The sequence below is a fragment of the Delphinapterus leucas genome, chromosome 20 (genome assembly GCF_059928025.1).
Source record: "Delphinapterus leucas isolate spDelLeu-1000000601 "Yukka" chromosome 20, BTC_Dleu_Yukka2, whole genome shotgun sequence".
NCBI lineage: Eukaryota > Metazoa > Chordata > Mammalia > Artiodactyla > Monodontidae > Delphinapterus > Delphinapterus leucas.
In genome coordinates, this window is record NC_143148.1 from 47,878,426 (window position 1) to 47,897,070 (window position 18,645).

The following is an 18,645-nucleotide window of genomic DNA, read 5'->3' on the forward strand; positions in this document are numbered from 1 at the left end:
AATTAACCAATTCAGTGGCATTTAATACATTTACAGTGTTGTACAACCACCACCTCTATCTAAATTCCAAAACATTTTTATCATTTCAAAATAAAACCCATACCCTCATTTTCCTGTTTCCCTTGGCAACCACCCGTCTCTGCATCTATGGATTTACCTTTTCTGAGTAGTTCAGATAAGTGGAATCATGCAATATGTGACCTTTTGTGACTAGCTTCTTTCACTTAAAATGTTTTCAAGGTTCGTCCACCTGGTAGCATGTATCAGTACTTCATCCCTTTTAATGGTTGATTTAATATTGCATTGCATGTATACACCACAATTTGTTAGCTACTCATCCATTGATGGACTTTCGGGTTGTTTCTACCTCTTGGCTATTGGCTATTGTGAATAATGCTGCTATGAACTTTGTGTTTTAAGGATTTATTTGAGCACTTGTTTTCGTTTCTCTTGGTACATACCTAGGAGTGGAATTGTTGGGTCATATGGTAGTTGTGTTTAGTTTTTTTAAATTAATTTATTTATTTTTGGCTGCACTGGGTCCTCGTTGCTGCGTGCAGGCTTTTTCTAGTTGTGGTGAGCAGGGGTTACTCTTTGTTGCGGTGCGTGGGCTTCTCATTGCGGTGGCTTCTCTTGTTGTGGAGCACAGGCTCTAGGTGCGCAGGCTTCAGTAGTTGTGGCATGCGGGCCCTAGAGCGCAAGCTCAGTAGTTGTGGTGCACAGGCTTAGTTGCTCCGCGGCATGTGGGATCTTCCCGGACAAGGGTTCGAACCTGCATCCCCTGCATTGGCAGGTGGATTCTTAACCACTGTGCCACCAGGGAAGTCCTGTTTAACTTTTTGAACAATCGCCAAACGATTTTTCACCATGGCTGCACCGTTTTACATTCCCCAGCAATGTATGAGGGTTCCAATGGGTCCCCACCCTCATCAACACTTGTTATTTTCTGTTTCGTTGCTAACAGCCATCCTAATGGGTGTGAAGTGGTGTCTCACTGTGGTTTCTATTTGGATTTCCTAATGACTAGTGATGTTGAACATCTTTTCATGTGCTTATTGGCCATTTGTATATCTTCTTTGGAGAACTGTCTATTCAAGTCCTTTGCCCATTTAAAAATCATTGCCCTTTTGATAAATTCCTTTTCTGCCATGACTAGCCAGGGCTGTTTCTATGTTTCTATTGGCTGCAACCAAGAACCGTGACTGATCTGCTTCTCCCGGTTCCATGGGCCCAGGCCACACTTGTACTGATACTTCCAACCAGCAAAGCAACTCGATGTTCGCACATAACAGTGTGCATTCTGGATGCTAATGGTAGCACCTCCCAGTCTTGCACCTGCCTGGACTCACCCTCTCACCGCTATAGGGAGAGGGAGGAGATGGGGCCATAACAGACCCCAGTTCAGATTATCACAAAGAAAGAAGAGACAAGTAGAAGCAAGCATAATTAATAAAGGAGGAGGTGTGAACAGAAACACAAAGCTGACAGAGGCAGTGGTGAGAGGAGCTGGAAATTAGGGATGCAGACAAACAAGGCTTCTAAATCTGTGCATTATTCAGGACTAAGAGTCTGAAAACCTCCAGATGGTGGCCTGGGTCATGTGGGCGAGCAGGTATGGGACTGAGGTGGCTGGGAGGAAACCAGTCTTCCTGGGTTCATTCTGGGTTGTCTGAATTCCCCTTCACAATGAGCATTCACAAGTCCAGCTGATCCATAACTTAGTTTAATCCTTTGTGGGGTGCATCCTGGGCAGCAAGGAACCTCTGTCTGTCCCAGAGGGTCCAGCCCAGATGGAGGAGAGTGGTCTCTTCTGACCACTGCCCCGGACTCCTGTTTCAGTGCCTAATTAAGACCCATCTTCCCACTCAAAAGCAGGCTGGGGGACCCCAGGCTCCCCTCCTCCTATACCAGGCTCTCCATCGGCCTCACTTGTACCCCCTGCCCCACTTCCTGCAAGGTCTGAGGCCTCTTTGGCTGTTGGGCCTGCAGTCCTAGCCCAACCCTTGTTCTAAACAGGTGGGCAGAAGGGCAGGTAGGGCTGTGCATCCAGGTGCTGGCAGGGGAGAGGCATGGGTGAGCCTCAGGGCCCTGGGTCCCACCGGGAAATGTGCTCCTGAGCTGGAAAGGAAGAGAACAGAACAAGGGTCAGTGACAGCCCAGGCGGTCCTGGGATGGGGACCCTGCTACACTAGGTCCAGAAATAGCCATGATCCCACTTGCAGCTCCAGATCCTTCTAGCAGGTGCTGCTGGGGGCTGATTCTGGGCTAGGTCTCACCTCTGTCCCCACCATAGTTCACTGTGCTCTAGGGAATCAGGGAATGCTGAAGAACCCGATGGGTTCCCATGTGGCAGCTTTAGTGACAGGAGGAAAGGGACCTTGGTGAAATCCCCAGCCAGGCTGTAGTTCTGGTCTTGCCCCTGCGTGGCTGAGCCCAGGCCAATCTCCCTCTCTGTGCTTCAGGGGCCTACAGGTCCAATGAGGCCCTGAGCAGGGTGTCCTCGTGGCCCTGTGTGCTCAGACACTCTAGACTGTTCATCTGGATATCCCCAGGGGACAGGGACCAGAGGAGGGGAGCCGTGGGAAGGCCCTCACCAAACTGGCAGATGTAACGGTTTCGGGTTTTACAGCGCTGGTCGTTCCAATTGAAGGCGGCCGATGCCTGCAGTTCCACACAGTTGCCAAACCTGCCAAGATTGTCGAGTGCTCAGGGTGGAGGAATGAAATTATGAGTCCTTAAATCCTCCCCCACAGTGGGCCACCTGCACCTAGGGAGGTGCCTCTTGGGTGCCCCCTCCCACATATGGGGCTTCTGGGAGCCAGCCCCAAGCCCATGCCTGCACTTCAGAGCACTGCAGCTCCTCTCTTCTCGGGGTGCGGTGGGGACAGCTCCACCCACCGCTGCAGCCCTCAGCCATGCCGGCCACTGCAGGTGGGGGTAGTGGGGTTGGAACAGACAGGCCCACATCTTTCCTCCCAGCAGGAGAAGGTATGCCTGGGGGCCCACCAAGCCGGCTTCCTCTAGGGATGGGCCAGTGGCCTGGGCGTGGCTGCCATCAAGGAGGTCAAAGGAGAACTGGGCGGGGTATCTGGAGCCTTGGTGGCCACACAGCCTGACCACCTCCCCCCCCTGCCCTGGGCATTTCTGGGCTTTGAAGACCAGGGCTGGGCCTCAGTGCAGGCGGGCCAGTGGGCAGATGTGTGCAGGAGTGGATGCAGGTGGGTGGCCAGCTAAGGAGGGCAGAATCAGTGTATTGATACAGGCAGAGGGGGCACGGTGGTGGGGGAGGGATGGATAGATAATAGAGAGACGGAGAGACAGCTGGAGGGATGATGGGGACTGTGGATGGATGAAGCCTTCTTGGGTTCCCTCTCTTTTATTTGAGCCCCTGGAGGTCAGGGATGTACCTCATCTCAGCACTGGGCCCACACCCAGCTGTGCCCAGACTTCCTGGCACCTGGGCACCAGGTAAGGCCCAGACCCTCAGGGCGCTCAGCCAAGCAGCAGGCAGGGTGGAGGTTGTTCAGCGGTGTCTGAAGGCTCAGCAAGCAGGCCCAGGGGAGAAGGTGGGCACAGGGGAGGGAGGGCACCCCAGACTCACCCCTGGTTGTCAGGCTGCCCAAAGGCGAAACTGGTGAAGGACTGGTGCTCCCCGGTGGTCCAGCGGAAGGAGTCCTTAGCGGTCTTGTAGGTGAGCCCTGAGCCACAGCAGCCAAGGCTGGCCTCACACCCGAGATCCCTGGGCCCCGCTGGCAGCCCAGGCTCCCTGCGATGAGGGCCTGAGCCCAGAGCCTGCTGCCCAATGCCTGTCGACCCCCAGCCCTTAAGCCCCCTTCCCAGCACTTCCAGCCCCTCTGGTGGCTCTCCCTCCCTTCGGCTCTCTCTGCAGGGAAAGGAGTCACCAGCTTGACTACTGGCCCCATTCTGGGCCCCAAGCCCTCACCACACCCTTACTGCCCGCTGGTAGGTGCTCTGGGTTTCCACGGCCCAGATTCCTGAAGCAGTGTAAGGCATCCCAGCCCCATACTCACTGCATCCCTGCCCGCTCCACCAGTCAGCCAGGCACTCACCGATCCAGAAGTTCCTGGTCTCAAAGTCATTGTTGGTCACCTCGTTGGTGGTCTCCAGGCGGCCCAGGTAGAAGGCGAGGATGTCCTGCACTTTCTGGCTCTCAATCTGGGCTAGCACCCCGCCCTTTCCCTGTAACCCCCGCTCCGGGTCATTCTGGCCCCAGAGCTCAGGCCAGCCCTTCCTTTCCATCCTGCCACCCATCGTGGCCATGGATGTCCAATCTGTGTGCTGGCTGGGCTGTCATCAGCCCCCCAAAGCCTCCAGCCTCTTAGAGCAGAGTCTGCCTTCTCTTCTCTGCCCACGGCTCCTCTGTCAGGGTCCCACACTTGGAAGGGTTTTGTTTCACCTGCTCAGTGTCTTTAATACATTTGGATTGGTTGCCAACATTAATAAATTGAGAGCTCAGTGAAAATCTGCATTTCTGGTTCTCTTGAGAAATTCCAGGTCCTGGCCTCCCTGAACTTGCATTCCTGCCCGGCAGCCAGCAGCTCGAGCTGAGTCAAGATGGCCCCTTAGATGGGGGTTGAGTGGGGCCTTGTCCCTGGGTCCCTCAGCTCATTAAGTGACCTCCTGGCTTCCATGGGCCTCTGAGTTGTAACCCCTGCTTTATACTAAAGATGAGAGTCAGGAGAAGTCAAAGGAATTCATCTCTTAGCCCAGGGTCCCTCTGTTAAGAACCCAGGGGGACGGTCCCTGGGAAGGCAGGGGCCAACCATTACCTGGCATTTCATCTTGGCTCCGTAATAGGTGTCTGCCTCTGAAGACACCGTGAAGCAGTCTCCATCGATCCTCAGGTCACAGGTGTGGAAGGGAAAGTGCACCTTGGCTGGGAGGAGGGAAGCCTGATTTTGTGTGTGGGCACCTCAGAATCATTACCCTTCCGGTCCTGCCAGGATGTTAAGCTCAAGGTACCCCTTCCCCTGGCCACCAAGCAGGAGAGGGGGTTGGGGTCAGTGGTGTGCTGGTAAATGTGTAACAACCAGCTCTCCCTCAAAAAAAAAAAAAGTCTATGATTTTAGCATTGCCATTTCTGTGGTGGTGTAAAGACCCCCACCATGGCCAAGTTCAAGCTACCACTGTGACGTCACTGATCGGGGAATGGGGGAGAGGTGCGTACGATGGGCTCCTGTGAGCTGGTCCGAACCAGACCCAGCACCAGCTGAGGGGGTCCTGGGAGGGGCTCGTCTTGTTGGGGGGCTTTGCGGCAGGACTCACTGGCACACTGGGCTCCCCCATAGCCAACATCACAGACGCAGGAGCACTCCTCTTCCCGGAACCGGCCGTGCACGCACTGCACGCTGCACCGCACTGCCAGGATGGGGCAGGGAGGGGACGGCACTCAGCTGGCAGCCCCTGGGCCCCAGGCTGCCCCTCACAGGCCACGGATGTGTGCAGAATGGCCAACCACAGCAAGAACAACCCCTGCCCCCCAGAGATGGAAACCATCGGGGCTCCCAACCGCTGCCACATTTGGCATCTTTGGTTTGATCTTGTAGAGAGAAGCAAATCGGGGTTTGGGAGTGGACCTGCTCATGGTCACAGAGCTGGGGGGTAGGGGACAGTGGGAAAGGAATCCACTTCTGGATCCTAATACTGTCCTTCCACCATCCCAGGGCCTGAGGGGCCGATCTGATTTCACTTTGAATTCCCTGCACAGCGCAGGGTCTGGCAGACCGTCGGTGCTCAGTGAATGCTTATTGGATGAGGATAGGCTGTGCGAGGATCGCTCCCTGGGTCCCCCGGGTGGTCACAGTCCAGAACTCCAGGTGCCCCTCACCTTGGCAGTATCTGCCTGTGTAACCCGGGGGACAGTGGCAGTGGCAGGTGCTGAGGTTGAGATGTCCGTGGTTCCGGCAGCTCATGCGACATGGGTTCCTGGGGACCTCTGGTCGGATGAGAAGGAAATGCTGTGAGGGCGCCTCTCCCCGGCAGGCCAGGCAGGTGCCTCCCCGAGTGCTGAGGACCAGGGCTTCTGGGACAGTCCCTCAGGATGCTGCCCGCCTCCTCCAGGATCACCAGATCAAGCCGCCCCAGCCAGAGGCAGGCAGGGTGGGGCACTTACCACACAGCCCCCCTGCGTGGTCCCAGGCTTTGAAGCAGCCCGAGACGCTGGCTGTGCAGAGCGAACACCAGGTGCCCTTCTTGTAGGGGACGATGGTCTTCCCGTTGACCTCCCAGTTGCCTCTGTGAGAGCAAGCAGCAGAGGCTAGAAGGAACTGGCCTTGGGCCTTGCTGCCTGCCCCACCAGCCCCTTCAGCTCCTTCCGGCCCAGCCAGGAAGGCAGGGAGCTGGGAGAGACGGGGAGATTTCCTAGGAAAGAAAAGATGACCTCCAAACTAATACTGGGCAGATGCCCTGAACGCTGGGTGGTGCCTCCAGGAAGGGGCGTCTGAGAAGAAGCCACATTCTGCGTGGCCAGAATATTGGGTGCTGCCCACTTCTGCACCCTCTCCCTTTCCTCCTTCTTCCCTCTCCCAGCAGGGGTGCAGACCAAGGGGTAAAGGCCTGTGGGTGGGTGGGTGAGTGTCTCACCCTGGGTGACAGCATCCCCTACCCCGCAGCCCAGCAGGGGATGGCAGGGCAGCTGCCATGGAGGAGGCTTACCCGGGAGAGTAGGCACAGACAAAGGCTTCCATCTCAGCCTGGGCCCCAGAGCAGGGATGCCGCCCACAACCCAGCTGGCTCGAGGTGGCCCACACGAGCTGCAGGAGACACAGTGGCTCAGAAACCCTCTCATGGGCCACCTCCACTCCTAGTCTTGGGACCAACAGCCTAGATGATGCTCCCCTGGGAAGGGTAGACACAGCTCTTGCCCAGGCCAAGCAGTTAAACAGTTTTGTCACCTCCCTGGGGACCCCAGGAGCAGTAGCTGTGCTGGGCAGGGATATAAGGATGGGTGGGAATAGTCTAGAAAGGCCTTCTGGGTCGGGAGGTGAGGGTCAGCAGATACCTGAAGGGAAGGGAGATTGTGGATAGTGGAGGAGAGTGGGAAAAGAGACTTGGACCTCAAAGGCCTTGTGATGACTGATAAAATGGCCACAACGCTTCACTTCTCCCTACAGCCCCCTCTTTATAAAATGTGGCTTTGCAGTTCTTTGCATCAACAGGAGGAATCTCTTTCCCACACCTTGAATCTGGCTGGCCCTGTGGCTTCTGTTGGCCAACAGGATGCAGGAGAAATGATATTGAACCATTTTAAACCTAGGCCTCAGGAGACCCTACAATTTCCACTCATTCTCATAGAACTCTCATGCTCAGCCACCACGTGAACAAGGCTGCTGGAGGTTGAAGAACCTTATAGGGCAGAGATGAACCAGTTGAGGCCACTCTAGACAGCCAGCTCCCAGCCAACGCAGCAGCTGACTGCAGTTGCAGGAGTGGGCCCAGCGAAGACCAGAAGAAACTGTCAGCTGAGCCCAACCCAAACTGCCAAGCTGCAGAATCGTTATATTTGGGAGTAGTGCGTCATGCAGCAACAGCTAACAGATACAGGTCTTTAATAGTATTCAAAACTTAGATTTAGAGTTTTAGAATCAGTGACAACTTGGAAATAGCACAAATGGTCAATACACAGGAATAGCCAAGCAAACTCTGGTAGCCACTAAACATGACCAGCATGAGGCAGGGAGAGATGCACATGTAGTCATACCTATGTATCCAACAGTTAGGGAATATGCATTCTTTTTAGGAGTGCATGGAACTTTTGCAGACACTGACCCCTCAGTAAGCCACAAAGCAAGATTCAATAAATACTCAATAACCAACATCCTACAGGACACATTCTATGAATTCAATGCAATAGAATGTAAAGGAAATAATTTACTATTATTATTAATTAAATTAAAAAAATTTTTTTTGGCTGCATGGCTTATGGGATCTTAGTTCCCTGACCACGGACTGAACCCAGGCCCCGGCAGTGAAGGCGTGAAGTCCTAACCACTGGACCACCAGGGAATTCCCAAGGAAATAATTTAGAAGTAAGTAAAGGAGAAAACATAGTTTGGAAATTTAAATATACACTTCAAAATCAAAGACAGCATCATAATGGAAAATAGGAAACTCATAGACCTAAGTGACAATGAAATCACTAAATTCCAAAACTTATGGGATGTAGCTAACAGAGTTTAGAGGGAAATTGATAGCTTGAAAAGACATATACCAGAAAAGAAAAAGGAGTTAAAATTAATGAGTTAAGAAAGTAGATGAAAGAAAATAATAAAAACAAGGGCAGAAGGACTTCCCTGGTGGCGCAGTGGTTAAAAATCCGCCTGTCAATGCAGGGGACATGGGTTCGATCCCTGCTACGGGAAGATCCCACATGCTGCAGAGCAGCTAAGCCCGTGTGCCACAACTACTGAGCCTGTGCCCTAGAGCCTGCGAGCCACAACTACTGAGCCCGTGTGCCACAACTACGGAAGCCCGTGCGCCTAGAGCCTGTGCTCCGCAACAAGAGAAGCCACTGCAATGAGAAGCCCGCACACTGCAACGAAGAGTAGCCCCCACTCTCCTCAACTAGAGAAAGCCTGCACACAGCAACAAGGACCCAACGCAGCCAAAAATAAATAAATAAATAAATAATAAATTAATTTTTTTAAAAAAGAGCAGAAATTAATAAAAAGAATAAGGTTGTGGATGGGTGGAAAAAAGAGAGAAGGAAAACAAAAAGCTGATTCGTTAGAATAGTCAAACCTCTGGGAAGACTGGTAAAGAACAAAAGAGAGAAGGCACAAATAAATACAATAGAGAATTTTAAAAGGACATAGCTGCAGACACAGGAAACATTTAAAAAATCTGTTTAATTCTAGTTTAAAATCTCTTAAATGACAGCACCAACAAACTGGAAAATATAAAATGGATAGTTTCCTAGAAAATAGAGCTTGGCAAAACTGTCTCAAGAAGAAATAGAAAATCTGAAATGATCTACGACCATTTCTAAAAGTTGAATCAGTAATTAAAAATCCATGGATACATACACATGCACACAAAACAATCAAAAAATAGAAAAAGGCCCAAATAGTTTTACAGGACAGTTACAGCAAATATTATAGAACCTATTCCAGGAAACAGAAAATGAGGCAAAACCTCCAACTCATTTTATGAGGTTAATATAAACCAGGTGAGGGCAGAATGAGAAAAGAAAATCAGAGGTCAATTTCACTATCAAATAGTATTTAGGAAACCAAATATAGCAATTAATTAAAAACAACAACACACACACACACACACACCCTACATCGCTTTATTTCGCATCACATCATATATACAATGGAATACTACTCAGCCATAAAAGAGAATGAAATTTTGCCATTTGCAGCAACAAGGATGGACTTGGAGGGTATTATGCTAAGTGAAATAAGTCAGACAGAGAAAGACAAATACTGTATGATCTCACTTATATGTGAAATCTAAAAAATACAACAAACTAGTGAATATAACAAAAAAAAGAAGCAGGCTCCCAGATATAGAGAACAAACTAGTGATTACCAGTGGGGAGAGGGAAGGGGGGAGGGCAGTATAAGGGTAGGGGAGTAAGAGCTACAAACTATTAGGTATAAAATAAACTACAAGGATACATTGTACAACATGGGGAATATGGCCGGTACTTTTTTTGGCTGTACGCGGGCCTCTCACTGTTGTGGTCTCTCCCATTGCGGAGCACAGGCTCTGGACGCGCAGGCTCAGCGGCCATGGCTCACGGGCCCAGCCGCTCCATGGCATGTGGGATCTTCCCGGACCGGGGCACGAACCCGTGTCCCCTGCATCGGCAGGCGGACTCTCAACCACTGCGCCACCAGGGAAGCCCAAGGCCAGTATTTTATAATAACTATAAATGGAGTATAACCTTTAAAATTTGTGAATCACTATATTGTGTACCTGTAGCTTATACAGGTATATAAGTACCTGTACCTGTACAGCTGTACCTGTACAGCTTATATAGTACTGTACAACCGTACTTCAATATAAATAAATAATTAAATAAATATGAGTCATGAAACCGTGAGCTGATAATTGTTGAAGCTGGATGATAGGTAGATGGGGGTTCATTATATCACTCTGACTGCTTTGTATATATTTGAAATTTTCTATAATAAAATGTTTAAAATACATGACCAGGAAGATGTAGTGTCATGTAACAGCTTTGTACACACACACAAAAATTATTCATGTATTTCATCGCTGTAAATAGTTAAGGAAAAACCTTATAATTATTTCAATAGATGCACAAAAGGCATTTGATAAAACACAAAACCTTTTCATGACTTTAAAAATCCTTAACAAACTTAGATTAGAAAGAAATGTCTGGGGCTTCCCTGGTGGCGCAGTGGTTGAGAGTCCGCCTGCCGATGCAGGGGACACGGGTTCGTGCCCCGGTCCAGGAAGATCCCATGTGCCGCGGAGCAGCTAGGCCTGTCTATAACCTGATAAAGGCTACTTATTAAATTCATATGAAAGAATCAGGAGAAAGAATCAAGAATAGCCAAGAAATTTTTGAATGATAATAACATGGGGGATTTTCCTGTCAAAACTTTTTATAAAGCCATAATAATTAAAGCACATATATGCAAGAGTAAACAAAAAAAGCAACAAAATAGAAGAGAGAACTCAGCAACAGACCCATGTGGATATGTGAGCTTGGTATATGGCTGAGGTGGCATTAGAGTCTGGGGGGGAAAGATTCAGTGCTTCATACAAGAAGTAAAAAAAAAAGATAAAATTGGGCTTCCCTGGTGGCGCAGTGGTTGAGAATCTGCCTGCCAATGCAGGGGACACGGTTTCGAGCCCTGGTCTGGGAGGATCCCACATGCCGCGGAGCAACTAGCCCCGTGAGCCACAGTTACTGAGCCTGCGCATCTGGAGCCTGTGCTCTGCAACAAGAGAGGCCGCGATAGTGAGAGGCCCGCGCACCGCGTTGAGGAGTGGCCCCCACTTGCCGCAGCTAGAGAAAGCCCTCGCACAGAAACGAAGAGCCAACACAGCCATAAATAAATAAAATTTTTTTTAAAAAAGGCAAAATTCCTTTAAAAAAAAAAGATAAAATTAAATCCTATATCACTAGATGGCTTAATGACTTCAATATGAAAAAAAGGAAAACATTTGAACTTTGGAAGAAAATACAGGAAGAATATCTAGCTGATGTCAGAGTTGAAAAAGATTTATTTCTTAAACATGATACAACAAATGGATGAACTATAATGAAAAACAAGAGAAAATTGATTACATTAATATTAAAATCTTCTGAAAGATTTATCTTATAAAAGATAACATAAACAAAGAGAAAGTACAAGCCATATATTAGAAAAAAAGTATCTGCAACCAATATGACCAACAAAAAGTACAAAGCATATAGCAAAGATGCTTACAAATTAATAAGGGAAAGATGAAATTAAAAGGTAATGAAAAGAACAGAAAAGAGGCTCAGTCCCACATGTAATCAGGGAAATGCAAATTAAAAACAGAATGAGGTAGCATTTCACAGCCTTGAGTTGGCAAAAATGAAGGAGCTGACAATACTCCTTAATGAATAGAGTAAGAATGGGGAGTGAGAACTGCTTTGTGGGCAGGAGTAGAGTTGGCGACATCACTTTGGCAATAGCTACTAAGGTTGTAGGTGCGTGCTCCCTCTGACCCAGCCATTCCCCTTCCAAGTGTGTCCTAGAAAAAGTCTGGACACATATGTACAAGAGGACCGGAACTAGGATTTATGCATTTGGGTATGACTTGGGATAGTAAAAAAAAAAAAAACGTGGAAGTAACCCAGATGCCTGTAAATTGCAGTTTATTCATAGTGAATCACGCATGCTCAGATCAACGGAAACAAATCTTACAAATGTGGTCTGAAGTGATAAACACAAATTGCAAAAGGAGACATACAGAGAGAGCACTTAGGTAGGATTTAATAACACACAACCCACTTGCACAAGTAGAAAAGGTATCAAAACCCTTCCACGTGTAGTAAAGGTATTAAAACATGCTTGGGGAAATTCCCTGAGGGACCAGTGGTTAGGACTTGGTGCTTTCACTGCTGGGGCCCTGGTTCCATACATGGTCGGGGAACTACCCTCGGCCCCCCCCCCAAAAAAAGAAAAGAAAAACAAGGAATTCCCTGGTGGTGCAGTGGTTAAGAATCTGCCTACCAATGCAGGGGACATGGGTTTTATCCCTAGTCCGGGAGGATCCCACATGCCGCGGAGCAAATAAGCCCATGCACCGCAACTACTGAAGCCCATGCTTCTAGAGCCCGTGCTCCCTAACAACAGAAGCCACCGCAATGAGAAGCCCACGCAACTCAACGAAGAGCAGCCCTCGCTTGCCGCAGCTAGAGAAAGCCAGCACGCAGCAACGAGGACCCAACGCAGCCAAAAATTAATTAATTAATTAATTAATTAATATAAAAAATGTTAATGTCAAAAAAAATGTTAATGTCATGCAAAACAACAACAATAACAACCCACTACCCTGCAAGTTGACACATAAAAGTAACCATAAAAAAAAAAAGAGAAAAACATGCTTGGGATTTTGCCTGTGTTTTCCAGTGCTGGATCCTAGTACATAAACGATGCCAGTTACAGAGAAGACATTCAACAAATTTTGTTGAGGGGGAAGAAAAGGAAACATGGGGTGTTTCACCTGGACTTCAGCAAGTTTACCTCTGGGGAGGGACAGAGGAAAGGGCAGAAGGAGGCCTTACGCTTAGTTTTGTTTTTTTAAGAGATGAGAAACAAATATAGTTAACATTTTCTAATGCTAGGTAGTGGATAAGAAGGAGTCCGTTATTTGATTTAGCTTTGAAATATTTCATATTTAAAGCTGAAAAAAGTAAAACTAAACAAATGGGAGGAAAAGCAACCACCAATTTTAGGACAAACTGCAGACCTCTGAACCAGCCCAGCAGGGCAGGGGCCTCAGAGCCAGTACCCGGGCCTCACCTGAGTGTAGTGGGTGCAGGTGGCATTGGGGGCACACTCGGCCGCTGCCTGGCTGTACTGCTGCCCCTCTGAGAACCACAGGCCCACCACGTGGATGAAGGACGCCGAGCTCACGGGCAGCAGCTGCACATTCCAGCCCACTTGCGGGGTAGCCCGGGGGACAGAGGCTGGGCTTGGGGCTGGGGCGCCACAGAGGGCTGCCCTGGTCTGGGCCTGTTGGGCCAGGCTCTCGCTCCAGTCCTGGGGGAAAGGAACGCAAACAGCAACATCAGCAGGGGCCCCTGGGCCAGGCCTTAGTGATCCAGCCCCCCCACCAGCACATCCAGAGGTGCTGGTCCTGCAGGGAAGAGACCCCAGCCCAAACAGGGGTCCTGCTTGGCGGCTTGAGTGCTCTGAGCTGCTTTCACCGCCTTCACTGGGGCCAGGGAAGGTCAGACAGGACCTGCAAGGGGCGCTCCAAGGTGGTATTGGAAAAGCACCTGCCCTGTCTGGACCCCCCACCCAGAGCCCGGCTCCACCCTGGACTGACAGCTTCAGTCCTTCTGACTCCAGCGGCTTGTACCCTCAGGCCCCGCCCACTAAGGGGGATGGGTGTTCCTGGGCACGAGGTGCCAGCCCACGTGATAGGATGGGCCTCTGCCATAATTTTTCCCGTCTGGTAATGGGAGCCCTGGATAGTGCCCAAGCCTTTGAAACTGGTTCCGTGTTAGGTAAAACTGACCCTGGCCATTGTCAGAAAGGCTCCCTCTTGGCTTCCCTTCTGTGATGCAAAAAGTCGCAGCAGCCATACCGCTGTGTCTTATTCCCTAAATCTGGTTTTGGAGTACACAGGGGCACCAGCTGGGAGTCAGGACCAGAGAGGGTGTAAAAGGTCTCCAGGGCCTCAGCGCTTTGGTCTCAGCAAGCAGAGTTCTCTGGAGTGGGCCTAATCTGCTCTTCCCACCACGTACCAGCTGCCCTTTTCCCTACCCCCATCCAACAGCTCCCCGTCCTCTGAAACGGGGGGCTTAGCAACCAGGATGACATGTGTCACCCGATCGTCATGCCCTGGTCCAGCCCAGCCACCTCATTCCAGCTCTGTGACCTCCAGCAGTCTCCTAATCTCCATGAGACTCAACATACGCTTCTGTAAAATGGAATAATAAGGTGGGTGTTCCCTGGTGACCTAGTGGTTAGGATTCTGGGCTTTCATTGCCATGGCCCAGGTTCAGTCCCTGGCCGGGGAACTGAGATGCTGCAAGGCGTGCCGTGTGGCCAAAAAACAAAACAAAACAAACAGATAATAAGGTACCCATAGGGTAAGATTGTGTGAAGATTACATGGATGCAGAGAGAAAAGTGCTGCATTTAGGGCCTGACCTGCAGCAGCCCGGGCAGATGGTAGTTGTGATTTTACTGCTGACGGGGACTGGAGCTGGGAGCAGCGGGGACTGCGTGGGGCGCCTCAGCAGCCCGGACCACCCCCAAGGGCCTCAGCCTCCACTGGGGTGCCCAGGGCCAGAGCTGCGGGTGTGACAGAGGCTGAGTGGTGGGGCTCCAGTTGCATTTTTTATGAAATGCTGTTTTCTAAGACTTTGGCAACAGGGCCATGGGAAGTGTAGAAGCTGACCGGAGCAGCCTCACACTGGGCACTAGGGCTGGGAGTGTGGGGATGAGAGCCAGGACCTGGGCCTGAGGAGGGGCAGAGCCGCCGCGAGCAGGGAAAGGGGGAGAGGCGACCCCCCTCCTGCCCACCCCACCCCCACCTCCTGGGAACCTGACCCTGGAGCTCTCAAGGTCGCCACTGCTGCGCCAGCCTCAGAGCAGTTTATGGGAAGCAGTCATGGGGAACCCTGCCTGCCCCACACTGCCCCTCCCTCGCTCCCTCGACTGTTACCATGGGAGGGCGCAGCTGGGGTCCCATACTACGGGGCAGTGTTTCTGGGCCCCAGGATGACACCTTCAACCCTGAAGCCCCGAGGGAGTGGTGGGAAACCCTATACCCCGCTCCCTGGCCCCCAGTGAATGGGCTGGGAATTGGGGAGGGGGCCCCTCCTAGTCGCCTAGACAAACTGCTGAAGAAGCAGTGGGTCTGGTCACACACAAGCCTCACCCCTCCCACCCCCAGCAGGATGCTTCTCCCTCCCTGACTAGTCTCCAGTCCTGCTGGGACTCTTTTGTGATGCTCCTGTTTCTTGGAGGAGGGGACCCCAGTTCTTTCCATGTCTTCTGGTCTCCGGGGCAACGGGAAGGGATGCAAGGAAAAACCCAAGGGCTGCCTTTCTGGGGGAGGGGGAAGCAACGGCCCCCCTCCCCCCCCGCGCCCCCCCCCCCCCCCCCGGCAACCAGGCGTGGTCCCAGAGCAGGAAGTTGGCTGGCCGCTGCCCCACTCTGCCAGGTGAAAGGGCACCTGGCACTGGCATGGCCTCCTCAGTCCTCTTCAGGGTTGCCCCTCCAGGTGCCCCCTCGGCCAGCCCGGGTTGGGGGTACTCACCATTCTCTGCATGTTGGCTGCAGGGGGGTGGACCCGGCTGCGCAGGCGGTTGTGCAGGGAGAGGAGCAGGAAGCTCTCCTTCTTGCTCAGGGCTGGGGCGGGAGACACGGTGAGGCCACCTGAGCGTTGGGACCTGGGCCCGGCCCCTAGCGATGGGGCGGGTGTCACCACGGCAAGACGAGAATGCAACCCTGCACTTATGGAACAAGTGATGGGACAGGACGATGGTGGGTGTGTATGGGAGGACCCGGGGCAGAGGCATGGGGGCATAGGGAGATGTGGAGAAAGCAGTGGGGCTGAGACAGAGAGACAGGTGTAGGCCTAAAGGAGCCTTAGGCTGAGAGCTGGGGGTGGGGTGATAGAAGGGAATGGGGGCCTGGGGGCTAGGTGTGAAGAGGGGTCCAGCCCTGGGCTCGCAGCGGGCCCTCTGGCTGGGGCTTCTCTCAGCCACTGAGTCTCTTCTGGGGTCCCTGCTGCAGGCTCCCAGTGTTCTTCCTTCACCCCCAAGCCTGGGCCCACTCCCCTTCATCCTTCTGCCCCAGTCCCAGCCTCCTCCATCCATCTCCGGCCCCTGGACTGTTCGAGGGTGGCTCTTTAAATCACACCAGCCTGCCCAGGGCTCAGGCCTGGGAACTGGCTTCCAGAAGCCCCCTGGGACCCTCTGCAGAGCTCATAGCTCCTCCACTTTTTCCTCACCCCGCGGCCCCTTACCTCCAGGCACTGGAACCTGCTTCTCCTGTAGCTGGAGTGGGCGCACCTCTGCCCAGGTCATGCCAAGGAGAGCCAGGAGTACGGGCAGGAGGCCAGGCCGGTGGCCCCCCAGCCCAGGGGAGGGCTCCAGCCTCAACATGGGCCTGCTGGGTTCTCTGGGCTCTGCCCGGCTCAGCTGTCCAGCTCGCTTCCCAGACTGGATGGAGCTATTCACAATCTCTAAGAGTCAGGCTGGGCTGGCAGACAAAAGGGGGAGGCTGGTGAGTAATCGGTGAGTCCAAACAGCCTCCCTTCCTTGGCGCTGGCATGAAAGGAGACAGACAGCTCCAGTCCCGGGACTCCCTCCCTCCCTCCCTCCTCCGGCTGCTGGCCTGGTCAGCCCACCCGCCCGCCCGCCGACAGCCAACCGACCAACCCACTGAGTGGTTCGCAGCGACCCCGTGGCCCCTGCTAATCATTGCAGGATTATCGGAGCCCTTGGGGAGCCCTCGGAGACCCTGCTGATTGGCCCGCAGACATTCCAGGGCTGCAGATTAACGAATAATGGCTGTGCCCACGCTGGAACAGTGTCCTCCAGGCCCATTGGCAGCTTCTCCTCCCAGCCCCAGGCCCAGGGAGGCTGCGGCCATGTGCCCTGCGGGCGGGCAAGAACTGGGCAAGACCCCAGGGGAGTTCTTTCCTTTCTTGGGAAGCCCCGTCCCAACCCCCAGCCATGAATTAAACATAGGCGGATGGTAACCGCACACCAGTCAAGTGCCACCGGTGGGTGGGGGCACTGGGGCAGTGGGTTTGTAGGGGAGTGGGCAGGGGCTGCCCCAGGGGGAGGAAATGGGTGCCTTAGGACAGTCTGTCTGGGTTGTGTGCGGGGCTGGGTCCCAGCCCTGCTGCCCCCCCAGGTCCACCCACGTGACTGCAGGCCAGGAGAGGGCAAAAGTGGGAAGAGAGCATGTGATGCCCTTGGCTGACTGGAGTCCTGCTGGGAACAAGTCGGCCTCCAGACAAACAGGCAGGAGGGCAGCCAGTTGCCATGATGCTCCGGGGCCTGGCTGCAGCCAGCACAGTCCCACTGGAATAAGCTGAAGAAGATCTGCACCATGGCCCACATTTCCTAGAAAATAAAATTTGTCCCGCAGGCCACAGCCAAATGCCCACATTCCCCTCAGGGCAGATCAAAGGTTATTCAGCCATCCCAAAGGACAGCCCTGAAAGCCAGGTACTTCTTCCTTCTGGAGTTTGAGTGACCCCTGACCCCTGGGCCAGCACTCTCTCAGAACCAGATGTCAGTTCCTTGGAAGCTCTGCTGAGAGGCGAGTGGGCTTGGCTTTTGAGGGGGAAACACGGATGCAATGTGGATACCTTTGTGGATGTTGGGGAGTGGAGACAGGGCCAGGCACAAGAACCCCTAAGCCAGTCTGGAGTTGGGGATCCCCCTGTAATACCCAGGGCCTGAGGAGTTTCTTCTCCCTCAAATGGATGACCAGACAACCTCAAATTCACCCTGTCTGGGTCCCAGCAGTGCTTAATAAAATGCATATTTTTCTATAGCATTTACAAAGCAGCTTCGAATATGTGAATTCACTTAATTGTTGCAACAACCCGGGGCAATAGAAGATGAGGAGCCCATGTTTTAGATGCGGAAGCTGGGCTCAGCGTGCCTGAGGGACTTGCCGCAGGTCACCCGGCAGGCACATGGTGCATCCCAGCTAATCCGGGGGTTCTGTCTTCACATTCATTCCCAGACCCTAGTGCAGATCTGCTTTAGTTCACATCACGGCCCTTTGAATTCAATTCCCACAGCCCTGCTCTGCACCAGGTAACAAAAGACCCAATTCCTGCTCCTGGGCTTTGAAGATAAATGTGGCTAGTTTTCCTGTAGTACAATGCTGGGCACATGACACAGGTGGGAGGAAAATATATTTTGGGGCCTGGGGTGGAACAACTTTTGAGCGGCCCTGGCTCACCGTAAGAGGAGGCCGGGGCGAGCCCGGCTTTCAGGAGCCAGAAGAGGAGAAGCTGAGCAGAGAAAATACCAGACCAGACATCTGAGGGCCTAGCTTCTGTCTGAGGTGCTCTCTGTGACCCTGGGATTGTCACTTCCACCCTGGGTCTCAGTGTCCAATGGTGTAAAGCAGGGGTGACAATCTCGCTGGACTCCCTAGCTAGGGCATTGCACTTTGGTGTATGTAATATTTCCTCCTGGGTCCAAACTTTTTACAGTTGAGTGGTTGTAGTGGTGTTTGAGAATGGGCATCCAATTTCTTGCAAGACAAATTTCCCCAATAAGCAACTTCTATTCTGATTTCTATCACCATAGGTTAATTTTATTTGTTCTGAATTTCATAGAAACAGACTCATAGAATATACACGCTTTGAGGCCTGGTCTCCTTTGCTCCATGAAATGTCTGTGAGATTCATCTATGTTGTTGTTTAGTATTAGTAGGTTGTTTTTGCTTTTGTCGTTGTT

At 52.1% G+C, this 18,645-nt stretch overlaps 1 protein-coding gene across 1 annotated transcript; it reads right to left on the reverse strand.

The window, feature by feature from the left end:
• Positions 1 to 1,387: 1,387 nt before the first annotated feature.
• LOC111179522 (C-type lectin domain family 18 member C-like) lies at positions 1,388 to 16,532 on the reverse strand. Its single transcript, XM_089902456.1, is given in 15 exon segments — positions 1,388 to 1,755; positions 1,758 to 1,932; positions 1,934 to 1,981; positions 1,984 to 2,118; positions 2,595 to 2,686; positions 3,602 to 3,871; positions 4,071 to 4,200; positions 4,791 to 4,897; positions 5,287 to 5,379; positions 5,849 to 5,956; positions 6,134 to 6,255; positions 6,676 to 6,773; positions 12,999 to 13,238; positions 15,471 to 15,562; positions 16,182 to 16,532. Coding segments are annotated over 15 exon segments (1,881 nt in total). The 5' UTR covers positions 16,321 to 16,532; the 3' UTR covers positions 1,388 to 1,723.
• Between the last annotated feature and the right edge of the window lie 2,113 nt (positions 16,533 to 18,645).